Genomic DNA, 19,952 nt, shown 5'->3' with positions numbered 1-19,952 from the left:
CAATCCCAAGGTAGACAGAGACAGAGTTCCCCAAGAACCCTATCCCGGGCTCTGTGCCTTTGAGATGAGGTCTGTGTGGATCCTCAAAGACCTAACAGCAAGGTCTCCCCAGTGAGGGCCATGGCACCCTGTAGATACGGAGGTAGGTACAAGGAAGGGGGGGGTGGACAGACGGGAACTGAGCTGATTCCTGGGCCAATGCCAAGTCCCACCGACAACCCTGCAAGATAATAGTGGGGGTCCCAGACTCAGAGAGGTGCAAAGACTCCCCTAAGCCCCACTGAAAGCCATGCCAAACTCACCTTGGTGCTTCCTGGGCACCAGTGCTGGGCCAGGAGCCGTGGTTCAGGAAGGGCGGGACAGTGGGTACTGGCTGCAATAAGGAAAGGCATTGTCTGTAGATCATAAGCTGGACTCACAGCTGCCCTGCTTGTTATTATCATCACGCCCATCAGCTCTAAACAATGGCACTGATAAAATAGCCCTCCCTGAGATGCTCCTTTGTTCTACACAATGGCTGTGGTTATGAGTTTTAATGGTGTGCATGGAACTTCACATTTGCATGACTTATGCTGTTATAGAGGATTCTGCACCAAAATTAATGTGGACTTCCAGTTCCGCTGCCAGGCCCTGATTCACGGGCTTTGCCCTCTGTGTGTCCGTCTGAGAATGAGTTTCTCATGGGCTCTAGTCTTTGAGCGAGCTGACCACACTCATCCTGGCTCACCCAGGATGACTCTTCTAGATTTAGCACTGAGAGTTTCTAAGTGTCAGCCACTCCACCTTGGAGCCCGGTCCCTGGACAGCCCGTGGCTTCAGAGGTCATGACATTTGAAAAGAATGACGCTATTACAGGCATTATGAATGCAAAGAGTTGGTTTTGCCTGCTACAGGACTTGGCCTATCACAAGCCTCTCAGGCAGGCCCAACCCAGTTGAATAGTGAGGTATGGCCTTGAGAGAGGCAGAGATAAGAGGAGACCTTTGATATCGGGCTGTGTGCCCAGTTTTGAGACATTGCAAATAAGTATGCTGTAGTTGCCTCCTGGACTGTTGGAGAAGTCATCTCTTCAGAGCCTGATCCTGACATGGCAGGCATTCACCGGCCATCCCCCTGAGGAGTTGTAAATAATTTTGCCCATCCCCAGTCAACCTGCCCCTTCCTCCATGGAGGTACCGCCTGTTCACTTCTCACCTGCAGACCCCTGGGTCCCACCAAGAACGGCTATAATGAAGTAGGCCACCTGCTTACAGATGCCTGCCCTCTGTGAAGAGTGGAGGGGTGTGGGAGGGGAGTCCCAGGACAAGTTGGGATAGGACATTGGGTAGGAACAGGGGATCATCACTCTGGAAAGGAGAGAAAGATCTAGGGGAGGAGTGAGCCTGGAGACAGACAGTGAGTCTTTTTTCTTTAAAAAAAAAAAAAAAAGTAACTGTTATTTTCATGTATATGCATGTGTGTATGTGTGCCTACATGAGTTTATGTGTGCTATATATGGAGATGTTCATGGAGGCCAGAGGACATTAGATCCTCTGGAGTGAATGACAGACGGGTGTGAGCCTCTATGTGGGTGCCGGGAACTGAACCTGGGTCCTCTGCAGAAGTAAGAGCTTGTAACCACTGAGCCATCTTTCCAGCCCCTAAGCACTGAGTTTTCAATGGTATAAAAAAGACCCCACCCCCTTTCAGTGTCTGAGAAGGAAACAGGGGACAGCCAGGGTTTGTTTGGATTTTCACCATAGCTAAAGGCAACATGTAAAGTCCCTGGGGGCTCTTTGAAATTCATTAGGAAGTGTTGGGGAAATGGCTAGAAAGATTTGAACATGTCTTTGGGAAAGGGCAGAGCCTGTCAGCTCTCAGGCTCACTTTGAGGGGACAGCCCCATTCTGTTCCTGGATTTTCTCCCACTCTCCTCTAAGTAGTTCAAGCTCCCTCCCAGAAATACTGTCTGTGAGCTCAGTTCCTACTGGTCAGCCCAGGACCTGCAGCCCTGTGGAACCCTCACTCCCTTCCAGCCCAGGGGCTAGCCTCTCTCTACAATTATGAGGGTTTCCTGCTCACCCCTCCATCAAGCGGTCTGCATGGGCCCTGGGTAATCCAGGGCTAAGAGATTTTGTGTCTTCGTTTGGTGGCTCTCTTGCCTTCTACACTCACTAGGCCTGATGGGAACAAGTTGAGGCCATGAAAAGGGAGGCTGGAGTAGAGGCTGCTGCTCACACAGACCACAGCCAACAACCTTCTCCCAAAGGAGACTTGGGTATGGGTTTCTGTGCCCATAAGACTTATTTTTGCCCTGAGCCCTTTCAACTCACCCCAGTTTTGTTTAAACGTCTCTAAGCCCAGCTCATCTTCTCTGTTATTTCTGGTGTTTTGTTTTGTTTTTCTAGACAGGGCTTCTCTGTGTAGCTTTGGAGCCTGTCCTGGAACTTGCTCTGTAGACCAGGCTGGCCTCGAACTCACAGAGATCCACCTGCCTCTGCCTCCCGAGTGCTGGGATTAAAGGCGTGCGCCACCACTGTCGGGCTTCTCTGTTCTTTCTCATGTCTCTGCCTTTGGGTCCCTGTAACCACTGTCCTGGTGACTGGCACACAGAGCAGGAGCCTCAGGCTAGGCCTCCCTTCTGAACATGAATTACTCAAGAATGGGGACTTCAGCCGGGCGGTGGTGGCGCACGCCTTTAATCCCAGCACTCGGGAGGCAGAGACAGGCGGATCTCTGTGAGTTCAGGCCAGCCTGGGCTACAGAGTGAGTTCCAGGAAAGGGGCAAAGCTACACAGAGAAACCCTGTCTCGGAAAAACAAACAAACAAAAAAAAGAATGGGGACTTCCGGAGTTGGTGACATGGCCCAGTGGGGTAGGGCGCCTGCCACCAACACTGACAGCCTGAGTCTGATGCCTGGGACCCACAGGTATGGTAGGAGAGACCCCACTGCTGCGGGTTGTCCTCTGATCGCCTCCCCCCAACGACAACAACAATAATAAATAAAATTACAGTTTTGAAAAATGGATGGACACTCCCTTGGGCTCATCGCTTTTCTTTTTGTTTTAGTGGTGGTGCACACCTTTATTTTTTATTTATTTTATTTTTTTAATTACACTCATGATAATCTTTAATTACACTCATGATGTTAATTACATTTGTGGTGTTCATTGATTACATTTGCAGTGTTCATTAAGTGACTACATTTATGATATTTATTAATTGTAGTAATTGTATTGACTTACTACGTTCATGATATTCTGTCCTGATATTACTGTCCGTTTGTGGAGCTTTTCCATCACACAAAACAGAGATTCTGTACTTAGGAAATCATTGCTCTATATTCCTTTCTTCTCCATCTTGAGATAACGTCTAATCTCTCTGTCTCTATGAAATTGTATATTCTATATATTTCATGTAATACAATTCTATAGTATTTGTCCTTTTTTAATGTAAAAACATTTTATGTACAGCTCCAGGAGAAATAATACACAGATAGCTTGAACATAAAAACAGGTTATAATTCTAAAGTCCAGGGTTATGTGAAACTGGAAAATATTTTCTTTGTAGAAAATAGTAAAAATGATAACATTTTCCAATACTCCTTTTAAGCCAAATAATAGCTGAATTATACATATAAATATTGATTAGATTCTGGGATACAGAAGAAACCTTTCTTCATCTATGAGAGCTATGTTTTACTTAAGTTGTGTGAGATTCCTATTCATCTTCCCCTTCACTGTTTGATTTATGGCAGACATTTATCTATAGGCTCATCCATGATCTAAAAAGATTTTGGGCTCATCTCTTTCTTCTTGGAGCCTGTTAGGTCCTGGCACAGACGTGCAGAGAAATGGAGATAGTATTCAGAGTCTCCTTGTCCGGTCACGCCCCTCCCCTGCTCAGCTCTGCTAGCTCAGGTGTGCTCTTCCTCGAAGCCCCTCAAGGTGTTGTTGGCTGTGACTTGCCAGGAACGCATACTGTCTCCAGGAAGAGCACTAACCTTCCCGAAGCCTCCTTTGTGCAAGAGCCATCCGGGCACTGTTACCTGCCACAGAAGGAAGAGGGAAGCTTGCCAGCTCCGGGCTTCCCAGAGGTGGGGCCCACGAGGGTGTGGCTCCTGCAAAAAATGGAACAGGGGCAAAACCCAGCAGAGAGGTTGTGCCTTATGGGCCCCACCAGGCACTTGGGAGAAAATAAAGAGCAAAGATGCCGTTTTCCTTATTTATCAGAAGCTGGGCCTTCTGTTGGTCCTTGGCAGACCCTCAGGAACCTAGCAATGTGTCCCTCATATACTGGAGGAGCTCAAATGACATACAGAATGAGCGCATCACCCAAAGATGACGACTCAGGTTCTGTGTCCTTAATTCCAGAGAACCCAGTGAATGAGGGAGGAATTCTTAGCAGCCAATGGCTCACACAGAAGCCACAGATGTCTTTTTAAGTAAACTCTAGTTTTGTTGTTTACACTTACTGTGTTTGTGTGTGTGGCTTTTACACATGATTGCCACAGTGCACATGGAGGTTCTCTCCTTCCATCATGTGGGTTCAGGGATTAAACTCATGCTTCGTGACAAGCTCCTGTAGCCACTGGGCCACCATGACAGGCCTGATTTGTTTATTTGTATGTGTGTGTGGGGGTTGTTTGTATTTTTACTGCTTTGTTTTGCTTTTGAGACAAGGTCTCTATGCAGTCAAGGATGACCTTGAATTTATGATTCTCTTGCCCTTACCTCCCAAATGCTGGGATTACAGACACACCACCACGCCTGGTTATATGCAATGCTAGGATTGAATTCAGGGCTTCATGCATGTTAGGTAAGTACCGACCGACTGAGCTACAGCCTCAGACAGCCCCAGTTCCAAGAGACAGTGACTTCTGTGGGTCGGGTTGAGGGTTAGAAACTGGACTTACGGTCAGAAGTAAATTATGGTTCCGATCTGAAAGGGGGAGTGGAGGGGCAGGGACAGGAAGGATGAGGCAGGAAATTGAAGGTACCCATCTCCTGTGACTGCTGGGCTGAAGAAACAAGGTCTTTGGGACAGTGTCTAGGCAATGAGACTAAGAGGATGATGGAGCAGACTCCAAAGAGTGGGTCACAGTGACTCTGTGGACTATAAAGCCACCAGTGACAGGTTTCACATAAACGAGTTACAGCCAGTTCTCAAACCTGCTGTCATGCCACTCCACATGAAAGGTGGCATGTCTTAGTGCCACGTGGCCCATATGTACTGGCATCCAGACTTCAGCTCACTAACTGGCAAGGGTATGGGAAGCAAAGGATTGCCAGGTACCAATATGGCACTAAAAATGGACCTCAGGACAGGGTTTACTTCACTGCCGTGTCCTGTGTAGCTCCTGACCTGCCCCTGAGCTCTCCTGGGCTCTGCAAAGTCCTGTTTCCATTTTTCCATACTAGGTTTGCTGTCTGGTCCCATCCCAGGAAGCTCTACCAGGGCTGGGTGAGGTGGGGCCTTGATGTAACTTCACTCTTTATGATAAATGTACCCTGAGACTTCCACAGACACACAGGATCTGACGCTTAGAAGAGATCCTTTGGAGGAAAGCCATCGTCTCTGATGATGCCACCATTGCTCAGAGCAAGGAGGGACTCCCTGGAAGCTGCCTTCCCTGCCTTGGGCACATCATTTGGATTATCAGCAGAGGCGGCACACTTTCTGCCTGGCAGGGAGGGTTAGCTTTTGAGAGACACTGAACACACAATTCCAGGGCAAGTCGAGCATCGGTGAGTAATAGCAATGCAGTATGTTTGGTCAAATATCCAGATGTCATTTGATCGCCCAGCGAGTGGCTCCCCATTGCCCAGGTATCTTGAATTGTGTGCCTTTAGCCAGACTGGGGCTCGTTTCTTTATGGGGTCAAATACCAAGACCTTCACTCCAGTCTGCTCTTTTTCTAGAAGGCAGAATACGATTATGGATAGATTCTTCTTTTCCTTCTTAGACAGTTTTAGCTTGAAGCCAGGTATGATGGTCTCCACTTCTAATCCCAACAGAGGCATACTGATCTCTGATGTGAGTTCAAGAGACCCCGTAAATGTTCAAGAGACACAGTAAATTCCAGGCCAGCCAGGGCTACACAGTGAGACCTTGTCTAAAAAGGTGAACTAATGAATGAATGAAAGCTGTCTTGACTTTGCCAATACCAAGTACATAGATTCATACAGAGTTGCAGGTAATTCTGTGATGTTATTTAATTCTCTCCCAATAAGGGCTCCTATTTATTTATTTATTTATTTTTGTTTTTTCGAGACAGGGTTTCTCTGTGTAGCTTTGCGCCTTTCCTGGAACTCACTCTGTAATCCAGGCTGGCCTCAAACTCACAGAGATCCACCTGCCTCTGCCTCCCGAGTGCTGGGATTAAAGGTGTGTGCCACCACCACCCGGCAAGGGCTCCTCTTTAAATTGGTGACTGCTATCTATACTTGGGAGGTGGAGGCAGTAGATGTTCAAGGTCAGGCTCTGCTACACAGGGACCTGAGCTTCATGAGATGATGTCTTAAAAAAAAAAAAATCTAGCCTGGCGGCGGTGGTGGCATACACCTTTAATCCCAGCACTCTGGAGGCAGAGGCAGGTGGATCTCTGTGAGTTCGAGGCCAGCCTGGTCTACAGAGTGAGTTCCAGGAAAGGAGCAAAGCTACATAGAGAAACCCTGTCTCGGGGGTGGGGGGGGGTGGGGGGGTGGATCTAGTTAGGCTTCTTAGAACTTGAGTGTGCATGGGCCTGAGTTCTTATTTGGCCCAACCATCCCCACTTACAGACCTGATCTCAAACCCCCAAGGAGGGGAGTGAGATCCAGGTCTTCACCATGGGCAAGTGCTGAGAGTCCCTAAGGAAGTCAGAGACAGCCCTAGAATGCAGGACAGCAACTGAGAAACCATTCACTCATTCTTCGGTGCCTCTGCACCAAACACATCTCCCTCCATGTTGGGGCAACATCAGGGCATCGGTCACTGCCTGGTTTACAAGGTCTCATCACTTTATTTTTGGGGGGAGGGGGCAATGGCAATGGAACTTAGGGCCTCAGATTGCCCCCAGGAGAAAAGGGGCGAGCACTCTCGTGTGGAGTGGTAGCCTAGCCTCTGTTGATTTTCTCTTAAGGAAAATGGGGAAAGGGAAGGGAGGAGCCGGATGGAGACAGGTTGACGAAAGTAATGCCACTCGCTTGACTAAGAACGGGTTTAGTCACCACGGGCCTATCTTCTTGAATGCAGGTTAGTAGCTGAGTCTTATGACTCAAGCACAGCTCCCTTCAGACCGGCTTTGGGGGCCTCTCCTAGCCGGAGCCTGTCCACCAGCAACCAGCAGGGCCAGCACCCCAGGAAGTGGGCCCCTCCTCCCCTACCTCCGGTCCCCACCCTGACAAGTCAGCTGCATCATGAGGAAGGCCTCACCTCCCCAGGGGAAAGCACAGCGTTTGGGCAGGAGTTGGAATGTCTGGGTGGGTTGTGGGTTGTTGCCTACCACAGGTACAGGGAGTTGTGATAGGGGGTTAGTAGCCCAAGTGGGATGGCATGGTTGGTCTCCTGCCTTCTGGATGAAGACCTGCTCTCCCCTCTTCCAGTGAAGTTTTCCAAATCTAAAGCACAGGGAAGATCTCCCATCACAGAGACGAAGATCCCCACCAAGTGCTTCAGGCTGTATGTTGTCTGATGGGTTCCAACAGTTAGTGTCATCCTTGGGGAAGAAAAGAGTGGGTAAGAGGGGGTCCCACACCCTTCTGCTGTTCTTGTATTTGCAGAAGCCACACTTTAGGGACAAGCAGATCATTCTTTTTTTTTTTTTTTTTTTTTTTTGGTTTTTCGAGACAGGGTTTCTCTTTGTAGCTTTGGAGCCTGTCCTGGAACTCACTCTGTAGCCCAGGCTGGCTGCGAACTCACAGCGATCCGCCTGCCTCTGCCTCCCAGTGCTGGGATTAAAGGCGTGCGCCGCCACCGCCTAGCAAGCAGATCATTCTTTTAGTCATTCATGCACTCGTTCAACAGATATTCAGGGACTGTGCCCCAAGTCTGGAAGTGGGCACCAAGAGTTTTCTCCCAGGACTTTGTGGATGTAACAGACCCTTCGGTATACGAGACTAAGAAGGGAGAGGACTTGTACAAAACTGCATAGCAACTTGGGTCAGAGATAGATCATGAATTCCCTTTGCAGAAAAGTGCCAGCAGCTTTTTTTTTTTTTTTTTTTTTTTAAAGACAGGGTTTTACTGTGTAGCTATTGGTTGGTGTGGAACTCTTTGCAGACTAGGCTGGTCTCAAACTTTTATTTATTTATTTGTTTGTTTGTGTTTTTCGAGACAGGGTTTCTCTGTGTAGTTTTGGTGCTTGTCCTGGATCTCGCTCTGTAAACCAGGCTGGGCTGAACTCACAGGGATCGGCCTGCCTCTGCCTCCCAGAGACCTGGGATTAAGGGCGTGAGCCACCACACCCGGCTAAAAAAATGTGTATCCCAGATTGGCCTCGAACTCCAGACCCACCTGCCTCTGCCTCCTTCAGCAAATCCTACTGGCCTTCACCACAAGAACCAGCTCAAACTTTTAGAGATCTAGCCAGGCAGTGGTGGAACCCAGGAGGCAGAGGCATACGGATCTCTGAGTTCAAGGCCAGCTTGGTCTACAGAGTTCCAGGACAGCCAGGGCTACACAGAGAAAACCCCTGTCTCAAAAACAAAAACAAACAAGAAACCTTACAGACATCTGCCTGCCTTTGCCTCCTAAGTGCTAGGATTAAAGGCGTGTGTCACCAGGCCCTCCCTGATCAGGTCCTTGAAAAGCTAAGTCAAGTCAGGCCAGTGGTGGTGCACACCTTTCATCCCAGGATACGTGAGGCAGAGGCAGGCAGATCTCCGTGAGATCGAGGCGAGTCTGGTCTACAGAGCATGTTCCAGGACAGCCAAGGCTACACAGAGAAACCCTGTCTTGAAAAATAAAACAAATAAATAGACAGAGAAAAAAGAAAAGTAAGTCAAGCTATTTATTCATTGCTTTGTTTCTTCAAGTTAGTTGTTGCTGGTGTCTTTTGCTGTATCTGCTCTGGGAGAGGGGTTTTAACCGAGAACAGACAAACCATTAACAGCGTATAATACATAGTAACAATGTGGAGTACTATTTGTCTTTACAATACTGAATATATAAGTAGCCGATCAGTCCACTCGTTCCCTATCAATGTGACTTTGGGTGATACAAACTCATTGTCGAGACTTCCCAAAGCGTGTGAGTTGTAGCTAGCCCGAAAGACTAATTTAACTCCAGCCAACAGAGTAAAAGGGGCAGTGGGTGGCTCGGGACCCCACCACCTCTTCACTCGCTCGCCCCTCACACGCCTCGGGGTAGAGCTGTCGCTTATCAGACAGAAGGCGTGTTTCCGTATGCCACGGGTGCCGACCCTCTCGCTGGAAGATGCCCACTTTCATTGCCGGCGCGCTTGCTAGCATCGCTCAGCGAGCTCCAACGCCTGGGCGTGCGGGGCCGTGCAGCAGGGTCACTCAGCGCCCGCCACGTCGACGGGGGCTGCCTGCAGGTCAACTCACGGCCCGTCCATCCGGCGAGCCCGCTTTGTGTCCCGCTAGGCAAGTCCCACGCGCGGCACTTCACTAGTGTTCCAGACCTGGGTCTCGGCCCATTGGCGGGGGAGCCGGGGGGGGGGGGGGGGGGGGGGGGGGGGGCAGACGCCCAGGCGCGTGTGCGCATGCGCCGGCCGGCCGGCCGGGCCGCTGCCCCAGAGGGCCCTGCGGCGTGCTGGCAGGCCGGCGGGGCTCGCGGCTTGGTGCGCCTGCGCGGGCCTGCCGCAGGGCGGGTCCGGCACGAGGCCGGGCGGGGCGCGCGCGCGCGTGCGCGGGCGGAGGCTCCCCACCCCTCCCATCCCACCCCGGGGGGGGGGGGGGAGGGGGGAACCGCGGGGTGGGCGGGCACGCGCGACGCCCCGCCCCCGCTGACGCGCGCGGCCCCGCGCCTCCGGCTCCCCGCGCCCGGCCCGGGTTGGAGTGGGGGGATGTTTGGGGGGGGGGGGGGGGAGAGGGTTGGCCACCGCGGAGCCCCGGCCCGGCCCCTCCCCTCCCCCCCGGCCGGAACCGATCGCGGCTGGTTTGAGCTGGTGCGTCTCCATGACGACGTGCTCAGCGTATAAGTAGCGGCGCGGCGCGCCGTCGGGCTTTGTCAGTCCCTGCAGCGGCCGCCGCCGTCCGTCCGCCCGCCCTCCAGCCCTCCCTCCCTCCGTCAGCGGCTGCGGCAGCAGCAGCAGCAGCAGCAGCACCTCGGCGCCACCTCGGGCGGGCCGGCGTCTGCCGCGGCGGCGGGCTCGACAAGGCGGCTGACGGGGCGGCGGCGGCGGGCGGCCGGGCACCCTGCTCGGGGTTCGGTGGTGGCGGCGGCGGCGGCGGCGGCGTCTCCCATCTCCATGGGGCTGGCCAGCGGCGTCCGTGCGCTGTGAGGTGAGCCGGGCGCGGGAGGGGATGTGCGGCCACGTGTCGCCGCCGCCAGGCCCCGACTGCGGGCGACCGGCGACCGGCGGCGGCGGCGGCCGGGGACACGTGGCCCGGGGCCGGTGACCTTGCGAGCCGCCCGGAAGGCAGCCAGCCAGCCGGCCGCCCCTGGCTCTTGGGCTGCGAGCCCTCCCTCCCTCGCTCGCGTCGCCCACGGGAGCTCACACCGCGTCTGCCCGACTGGCTCGGCGCTCCTTCCACCATCCGGGCGCGAGGAGGGACGGAGGGCGAGCCAGCCCCGCGGCAGGTGCAGGGGAGCGCGGCCGCCCTGCTGCTGCTGCTGCTGCAGTTCGCCCTGCTTTAGTTTCGCTCCGTGTGCAGAGCGGAGTCGCTGAGCCGATCTCGAAGTTGCTAGACCCTAAATTTAGTCTGGGAGTCACTGCCGAGGAGGAGTACCCACCGGCTGGGACTCGGGAATTAGGACTCCATGAATGACTTAGTGGTTTAGGAGAAGCCTCGACTCCCGGGCTGTCCGGCGTGCACGTTTAGAAGCCCGGCTCAGGATCCTCAATAACTGTTTTTCCTTTATTTAAGAAGAAAAAGAAAAGTGTGGGGAACAGAGCCTGTCAGGGATGTCTGGGGGAGGACAAAGAATGCGGCGGCTTGTTTTATTCCAGTCTCAGATCGAGCAGCATTTGACTGGTGGAATTCTTTTTGTTTTAATTGGCTTGTATCTCTTCTAGCGTTAACCGCTTGTGCTAATTGAGTCAATTACCACTTAGCTACGCCCAGCCAAAAAAGGTGTTCGCAATATTCTTCAGATGTAGACGTATTTTATTATTCAGAGAAAACGTTAAGAGACACAGAAGGGCAAAAGTTAAGTGTTACGATGTAGCTACGCCCGGAAGGAGTTTGGAACATTGTTCAGATTTGATATACTTTATTATTCAGGGAAAACGTTAAGAGATGCAGAAAGGCTAAATAAAGTGGTGTCTCAAAGATTTCCAGGTTCAAGTCTGAAGGTTGCCTGGAAAAAACTTAAGACCTAAAATTAGAGTTATTCCCAGAGCCTAGTCATCAGTTGTAAACGGTATACACATAGGCAGACATGAGTTGGCTGGCGCTGGTCTCCAGTCTTCACTTAGGAGTGGTTTAGGCAACTAATGAAGTTGACAGTGCCAACAAGTCTCATTAAATGGAGGATTAAATCGTTTTACCGTGCATGGATTTGGATTTATGGCAGGCTTGTCACCCTGGGCCTCTCATAGTGTCCCATGCTAGAGCAAACTGGCTCCTAACCATTGCCCGGCCTCCGTGCCTGTAGGCTGCTGGCACTGAAGTGGGTCATACAGTGGGGAAAAGAAAAGAAACCTTTGTCTACCTGGCCACTCGACAGTGTCAGTTTCATAAGACCAAGACAGAAGCTTTTATTCAGTGTGGTGATCTTATTGTTACTCAAAGTTAGCCAAAAATCCTGCCATATGGTTATTATCCATAACTAAGCCGAAGGCATTTGAGGACAGTTGGATTCCCAGAAGTGTTCATTTGGTAGGCAATACAGGCTCTAGGATACCGATTTCTGATAACAGTAACTTTAACAGGATACTATGTTTAGGTTTTTGTTGTTTGTTTTTGTCCCCCCCCCCTTCAGGGTTTCTCTGTATAGCTTTGGGCCTGTCCTGGAACTCACTTGGTAGCCCAGGCTGGCCTTCAACTCACGAGTGCTGGGATCAAAGGCGTGCGCCACCACCGCCCAGCAGGATACCGATTTCTGATAAGATAACAGTAACTTTAACTGGATATTAGGTTGATTAGAAGTTTTTTTTTTTTTAATGCCACTATGACATGAAAGTTTCCTTATGGAAATTGTTGATGGATTATTCACTAAAAATCATTAAGCATAACGTAGCCCAGTGGGTAAAGAAAAAAAGATGTTTTACAGGGCTGTGTGTGGTTACTGTACTGCCATTTGAAGTGTCTGGAGAGCTGGAACGGCTCGGAAATAAAGCAGATAGGAACATGTAATACTAATAATGCCAGCCATGGGATTGTGTGCAGATAAACTTCTGAAACCCACATGCTGTTTTCGGAGGGATGGGGGTTGAGATGTTTCTCATGGGTGGAATCTGGTCTATTTGAGTACTGCAGAGGTTTGGGGATTGTGGGGCTCACCTAGGCACTGCGATTCCTGCCCACCCCACTGATCTTCCTGTCCTGGGCACTTTATTCCGCCTGCTAACTCTGGTATGCTGTTGGAGTGTCTAACCGTTAATGGTAAGATTCCAAGGGAAATAGCAACATGGTGTGTTTTCTATCCATCAGAACGCTTCCACCGCTCCAAGGAGACAGCGCCCAGAGTTCCTGGATAGTTTGCCTTGTGAGGAGCTGGCGATAGTTTAATTCCACCTCTAGGTTTTTTGTGTAAGTATTCAGTTGATACTTGTGTGATTTGGGGAGAGTCACTGCTAAGGCTTTGAGTGGGTTCACCCTCATAGCTTATTATTCTATTTCAGGGCACATCGAGAATCATGAACAACTTTAATAAGGAAGAGTTTGAGTGCCATATCCTCGATGAAGGCTTTACTGCCAAGGACATCCTGGACCAAAAAATTAATGAAGTTTATTCCTCAGTGAGTATGGGAAGCCCATGTCCACAGCTAGGCTGAGAGTTGCTAGCACCGTGGGAGTGAGCATGTCTTCATGTCTTGCCAGAGAATCTAGAATTTTGTTGGCTGTGGATTGTCCAGTGGTGATGGTCATTGCTGTGTGGTAGTGACTGCTAACAGGAATAGGATTTGATGAAGCGGGGAAAGGAAAGGGATTTTCAGTGTGGCACACTGCAGCACTGTTAATGAGGTCCCCTGCACCTCCTCTCATTCCAGGACGATAAGGATGCTTTTTATGTCGCTGACCTTGGAGACATTCTGAAGAAACACCTGAGATGGCGAAAAGCCCTTCCCCGTGTCACTCCCTTTTATGCTGTCAAAAGTAACGACAGCAGAGCCATAGTGAACACCCTAGCCGCCATTGGGGACGGGTTTTGACTGTGCAAGCAAGGTAAGCCTGCTCTAACCCAGGACAGCACCAGCTGTGTGTCTTGGGCAGCAAGTGTTAATGGGCTGGGGTGCACATGGCATTTTCATGTGCTTTTGTTTGAGACTCATTCAGTCTGTCGATAATCCAACACCTACCTTCTCTCTCTTTCAGACTGAAATACAGTTGGTGCAGGGACTTGGGGTGCCTCCCGAGAGGATTATCTATGCAAATCCTTGTAAACAAGTGTCTCAAATCAAGTATGCTGCCAGTAATGGAGTCCAGATGATGACTTTTGACAGTGAGGGTTGAGTTGATGAAAGTCGCCAGAGCACATCCAAAGGCAAAGTGAGTCAGTCCTCTCATGGAGAGCAGACTGGGCTTCGTTAACTATCCCCATTCCTGCACATAGTAGAACTAGGCTATCCCCTGGGTTAGACTCAAACCCACAGAGCAGCAGCACCCACACTTAGGATAGGACTCTTTAGTGTGGATGGAATAATATTTACTTGATGTTCTTCTGTCCATCTAGGTTGGTTTTGCGGATTGCCACTGATGATTCCAAAGCAGTTTGTCGCCTCAGTGTAAAGTTCGGTGCCACACTCAAAACCAGCAGGCTTCTCTTGGAACGGGCAAAAGAGCTAAATATTGATGTCGTTGGTGTCAGGTGAGACCTCAGTGACATGGTCTGTGACAAACTGAGACATTAAACAATGCCAGTTTTATGGGCTTCTCTCATTTTGAGAACTAGTGAAAAACAGCATCCTGTTACTTTTGATTTCAGCTTCCATGTGGGGAGTGGATGTACTGATCCTGAGACCTTCGTACAGGCCCTGTCCGATGCCCGCTGTGTCTTTGACATGGGAGTGAGTACATGTGACTCATTAGTGGAGGGGGCTGTCTGAAATAATACTCCAAGTCTAGAATTAGTCTTTTGTAAGAGCCTTTGCAGTGTAGCAGATTTAAACACATCTGCTGTGTGCATTTTTTATTACTTGTTATGAGTCTGGCAATCTGACTTGTGAATTTTCTTCCTCTAGACAGAAGTTGGTTTCAGCATGTATCTGCTTGATATTGGTGGTGGCTTTCCTGGATCTGAGGATACAAAGCTTAAATTTGAAGAGGTAACTTATTTATTTACAACATTAATTACCTACAGAGGTATAGCAAGTTCCATTTGGGTGGTGTATCAAAATCTAAATATTTTTACTGATAGCAAAAGGGGCCAAACAGACAGACGTGAACGTAAATGACCTGGCATTGTGTTTCCAATGACTTATTTATATTTTTGAGATGGTCTCATTTTGTACTCAGGTTGGCCTGAACTTGGAATCCTCCTGCCTCAGCTATGCCGTCATCCCTGGCTCCCATATACTTTTAATGGTTCAGTCTCTTAGGAAACAAAAGCCGTCTGGTGCTTATGTTGCTGTTTGTACAATTAAGTGAGTTAGGTATAATGGGAGGGATTTTATCTTGTTTGCTAAACAGAATTGCTTTGGCATTGGGCCCCTGTTTTTGTAATAATTGATTTTGTACTATTGTTTAATAATAAAACAATATCCATAGTGTCTTAAAAAGCTAGAGACAGGTCCTGAGAGGAGAGTGGGAAATGAAGTGGTATGTAGAGTGTTTCCATGGAGATAAGATGTTACCCGACGACAGGCCTGCTGATGCCAGCTCCCAGTGCATGTCCTGTCCTTTAACACATAGCAGTGGGATCTCTCTCCTCTGTGTGAACTGAGTAATGATTGGCCGCTCCCTTCTCTCTCTCTCTTAGATCACCAGTGTGATCAACCCGGCTCTGGACAAGTACTTCCCACCAGACTCTGGAGTGAGAGTCATAGCTGAGCCGGGCAGATACTATGTCGCGTCAGCTTTCACACTGGCAGTCAACATCATTGCCAAGAAAGTAGTGTGGAAGGAGCAGACCGGCTCTGACGGTATGTGGTGCCGAGGGTGAGTCATGAAGGGTAACTGAGAATTGACAGAATGGACGGGAATTAAGGTGATCTGTCTTTGTAGATGAGGATGAGTCAAATGAGCAAACCATCATGTACTATGTGAATGACGGAGTCTATGGATCATTCAACTGCATTCTTTACGATCATGCGCATGTCAAGGCCCTGCTGCCGAAGGTAAGTTTTGAGTATGCTCTCCCTGTGACAGTGAGAGTGATGGACATGATGCAGGAATATTAAGGAGCAATGTCTTCATACAGAGACCCAAGCCAGATGAGAAGTATTACTCATCCAGCATCTGGGGACCAACATGTGATGGCCTTGATCGGATCGTCGAGCGCTGTAACCTGCCTGAAATGCATGTGGGTGATTGGATGCTCTTTGAGAACATGGGTGCATACACCGTTGCTGCTGCCTCTACTTTCAATGGGTTCCAGAGGCCTTCCATCTACTACGTCATGTCGAGGTCAATGTGGTGAGTGAGCTTGTGCATCCTTGTATTTCTCCTGAGCATGGATCTCTGGGTTGTTCAGTGGTGGGACATTTACCTACCATGAGCAGGAAGGAGCCATGGATTCCATCCCTGGGTGCATGCTCCACCGTGGGGGAAAACATGCTAGGCTGAGGAAGAGGAATCAGTTGATGATTGGCCTTGACTGTAACAAGGCACCTTGGATTTGATTAAGCCTCGGCTCTTGTCTAATTGATAAGAAATTGTTTTACTTTGAGTTAAATGCAGGCAGACAAATGGAAGGGAATCCTCCAATAATACTGATGATCACATTTTCCCTAGGAAGGTTCTTCCCCCCCACCCCCCAGCTGAGGGACCGAACCCAGGGCCTTGCGCTTGCTAGGCAAGCACTCTACCACTGAGCTAAATCCCCAACCCCCTTTTTTTTTTTTTTTTTCCCAGAGCTGAGGAGCTCGGAAGGTTCTTAGAACTAAAAGCAGTTAAATCCTTTGCAGCTAGAATATTAATGTAACTAGTGTTCAAGTTCGCGTCTGTCACCCATGATTTCCCCATTAATGAAGCGGTGCATTGAATTGCTCCCGCCTTGTGCTGTAGTGACGGGGCATGCTGTCTTGGGAGACTGGCTGCCCATCGGAGGGACTTGGGTTTTGAATGCCACTTGTTTGTTTTCAGGCAACTCATGAAGCAGATCCAGAGCCATGGCTTCCCACCAGAAGTGGAGGAGCAGGATGTGGGCACGCTGCTGCCCCTTGTCATGTGCCCAGGAGAGCGGGATGGACCGGCACCCAGCAGCCTGTGCTTCTGCTAGTATCAATGTGTAGCTCTCAGCTGCAAGTTTAGCTTGAATTAAGGGATTTGGGGGGACCGTTTAACTTAATTACTGCTAGCTTTGAGGTCTTTGTAAGAGTAGGGGTTGCAACAGATGCAGAATGGAAGGCTAGGAGATGGGTCACACTTACCTGTGTTCCTATGGAAACTTTGAATATTTGTTTTATATGGATTTTTATTCATTTTTCAGACATGATACTAACGTGCCCCTCAGCTGCTGAGCAAGCATTTGTAGCTTGTGCATTTGGCAGAATGGGCCAAAAGCTGATGTTGTGACCCATTTTGAAAATAAACGATCTTGAAATAATTGGGCATCAGGGAATGTTTGCAAGTGTCCCTTAAAGAAGGCACACACTTCCTGCACAGGCTGCTGTAGTCACAGCAGAGGACAAGGTGGCTGGGACGAGGCCACGCCCTCTACACAGCATCAGTCTGCTCAGTCAGCCCGGCGGCTGTGCGTGCACTTGGCTGTGATGTTGGTGCCCAGAGCCTGTGGGTGAGGAATGTCATCTGCCCAGAGACCTGATGTCCTGGCCACATCCCAGGGAGGGCATCAGAGGCTCTTTGAACCTTGCCTGCAGAAACCCTGAATGTTCCCCAACCCCTTGACTTCGCCTCAGACAACCTAGTAACGGCTGGAAGTATCGTACAGCACTTGGCAATCAACTTCCTGTAATAAATTCAACAGCAGCAACCACTGTGTTGTAAATCTTTACCTTGACCAGTGACCTTTCATAATCTACTCAGTTTACACACCTACTCCTGAAGAAGTCTTTAACTGTGGAAAACCTGTAGCTCAGGAGAGTCATAGCCTGTAATCCGAGCACTGGAGTTTCTGACCAGTGTGCTAACAGACCCTACCTCAGATAACCAACCAAATAGTTAGGTGTAGCCTGAGTAAAGGCACAGACCTGTGAGCATCTGGAGGGGAGGGCTGCCCCAGGGCAGAAGCCCTCCAGTCTGCTGCGGTGTTGTGCCCGCCATTGGTGTGAGCGGGAAATCCTGGCTCTTGGGATGCCTTCCTCTTCAAGATCACAACTACACATACATGATCTCCTTATTCCCCATGCTCAGGGCTGTGGCTTTATTTGCTAAAATGTGAACTTTCTTGGGAGCTACAAAGATGTGGCTGGAGTTGGGAGGAAAGGAATGCGGTGAAGCCTGGTGGTTAAGGAAGGGTATAGGTTCAGGTGGTATCCATACTTCTAACAGCTGGGCCAATTAGGCTGGCTCATGTGGGGACTTGATTACAAAGGGAGGATGGGCCCCCAGCCCAGGCTTGGGTTAGTGGTAGTTAGGATAACTGGATAACCATCTGGGGAAGTTAAGGTCTCTCCAGCTCCTTTGGCGGGAATACATTTTCGACAGATGAAAGTTCTTGACTATGGGAGTCACTGAAGGCAAGGGACAAGTGGGGAGGGCTCCAGGGCTCATTTTCTTCAGAGGAAACTCCAATCTGTAAAGGTGCAAAGCAGTCTAAAAAGGTGAAAGCCAGTGAGGGGTTCATGGGAGAGTACAACTTGTCTTTGCTTGCTGCCCTCTATCTAAAGTACCACATGGGTGCTTCATGCCTGGGGGAGACCAGAAGAGAGCATCAGATCTAGAAATGGAGTTACAGAACCTGGGTCCTCTGCCAGAGCAGCCAGCACACTTAACCACTGGACCATCCCGCCCGCCCCTAAATACAGTTTTTGACCTTTGGAGAAACATCCTCACCTGTCGGGCTGGCAAAGGCAGTTCCTCAGCCCTGGTGGAGTGGTAGCCTAGCATGCTCAAAAGGCCTTGGGTTCCTTCTTGCCACGGGAGAGGTTGGTAAGCTCTGGAAGACAGGCATGCTCACTCTTGATGGGATGTGAGGCAGCTTTGACCTAGTTTTGGTTTGAGATGGGGTCTCTCTATCTTTGGTGCCTGTCCTGGGACCTTGCTCTGTAGACCAGGGTGGCCTTGAACTCACAGATCCACCTGGCTCTGCCTCCCGAGTGCTGGGATTAAAGGCGTGTGCCACCACTGCCCAGCGACCCTGACCTTGAATTTATCATCCTTCCTGCCTCAGTCTCATGGGGTGAATGCTAAGATTTCACATCCAGCTTTTCTGAATTCTTTTTTGACTTATGTATGTATATACATGTATGCGTGTGTGGGTGTCTAAACACGTGTGTGCACACAGGTGTAGGTTAGAGTTCGACCTCTGGTGTCTTCCTTGACCACTTTATTTTTAGAAGGGTAAAGTATGGTTACACATAACTAAAGTCGATGAAAACAATTTTAAAACAATGCTGTAGCTCTTCGCATATAGTTGTGTGTGTGTGTGTGTGACATGTGTAGTGAGGGGGGTATGCACACCTTGTATACATGCATGCATGCATGCAGCGCCCAGAGGGGGATGTCAGGTGTCCCTGTTACATCGCTGTCCCTCCGTCCCTTGAGAAAGGACTCATTGAACCTGGAGCTGGGCTGTCAGCACATCACCCCCAGTGAGCCCCCTCTGCACCCACTCTCAAACCTTACTGTTCCAGTGTCTCGCCAGACCTGGGTTCACGGGTGACTATACTGGCTGGCCAGCAAGCCCCAGGGATCCTGTCAGCACCTCTCCCACTCCGGGATGACAGGCCCCGGCCACCTGGATTTTTTTGTGAGTGCTAGGATCAAACTCGACCTCATGCTTGCAAGGCAAGTGAGTGTTTTACTCACTGAGCCATCTCCCCAGCCCCTGAAACTTGCTCGGCCTCTGGCTCATTCCCTGCCCCAATGGCAGCAGGCAGGGGCAGCCCAAAGCACCTCTGGCCCTGGAACTCAGCCGAGATTGGCACCTCATTCCTGCCATGGACTGAGTTGAGCGGGGGAGTTGGACAGACGCCAGCTGAGGAGGCCCCATCGTGGCTCCTCTCTAGCTGCCTCATCTGCAGCCCGGGGAGCGAGCCAGCGTGCTCCTAGACTTGCCACGGGCAGGATTGCAGAACCCAGAATTAAGCGACATTTCTCCGTTTCCCTGTGATATCTACTCCAGCTCTTGCCTTGAGGTTCCCGCCTTGAGCTTCTGGCCTGGTTTCCCTCCATGATGGTCTTGCAAACCAAACAAACCCTTCGCCCACCAGTTGCTTTGGGCCAGTGTTTTATCACAGCACCAGAAAAGCTAGTAACTTCGACATCCATAGCCCCACCCCTGAAACACTGGCTGTTAGTGGAGCAGGGTTTTAGCCACATTTGCTGCTTGCTTGAGGGTGGCCAGACTTGTTTACCTG

At 50.2% G+C, this 19,952-nt stretch overlaps 1 protein-coding gene and 1 non-coding gene across 2 annotated transcripts; both read left to right on the top strand.

The window, feature by feature from the left end:
* The first annotated feature begins 10,312 nt into the window (after nt 1-10,312).
* On the top strand, nt 10,313-17,425 carry Odc1 (ornithine decarboxylase 1). Its single transcript, XM_052745836.1, is given in 15 exon segments — nt 10,313-10,428; nt 12,742-12,840; nt 12,933-13,049; nt 13,302-13,448; nt 13,450-13,476; nt 13,627-13,758; nt 13,760-13,800; nt 13,985-14,119; nt 14,237-14,318; nt 14,493-14,576; nt 15,230-15,392; nt 15,475-15,587; nt 15,671-15,885; nt 16,555-16,627; nt 16,629-17,425. Coding segments are annotated over 13 exon segments (1,389 nt in total). The 5' UTR covers nt 10,313-10,428; nt 12,742-12,840; nt 12,933-12,947; the 3' UTR covers nt 16,704-17,425.
* LOC128116140 (small nucleolar RNA SNORA42/SNORA80 family) lies at nt 11,640-11,773 on the top strand. Its single transcript, XR_008220396.1, has one exon. It is a non-coding gene; the product is annotated as a small nucleolar RNA SNORA42/SNORA80 family (small nucleolar RNA).
* Nucleotides 17,426-19,952: the final 2,527 nt, after the last annotated feature.

The sequence above is a fragment of the Peromyscus californicus genome, unplaced genomic scaffold, assembly GCF_007827085.1.
Source record: "Peromyscus californicus insignis strain IS unplaced genomic scaffold, ASM782708v3 Scaffold_1__1_contigs__length_55948999, whole genome shotgun sequence".
NCBI lineage: Eukaryota > Metazoa > Chordata > Mammalia > Rodentia > Cricetidae > Peromyscus > Peromyscus californicus.
Note: the sequence above shows the minus strand (reverse complement) of the source record. Positions and strands in the feature narration are given on the sequence as shown.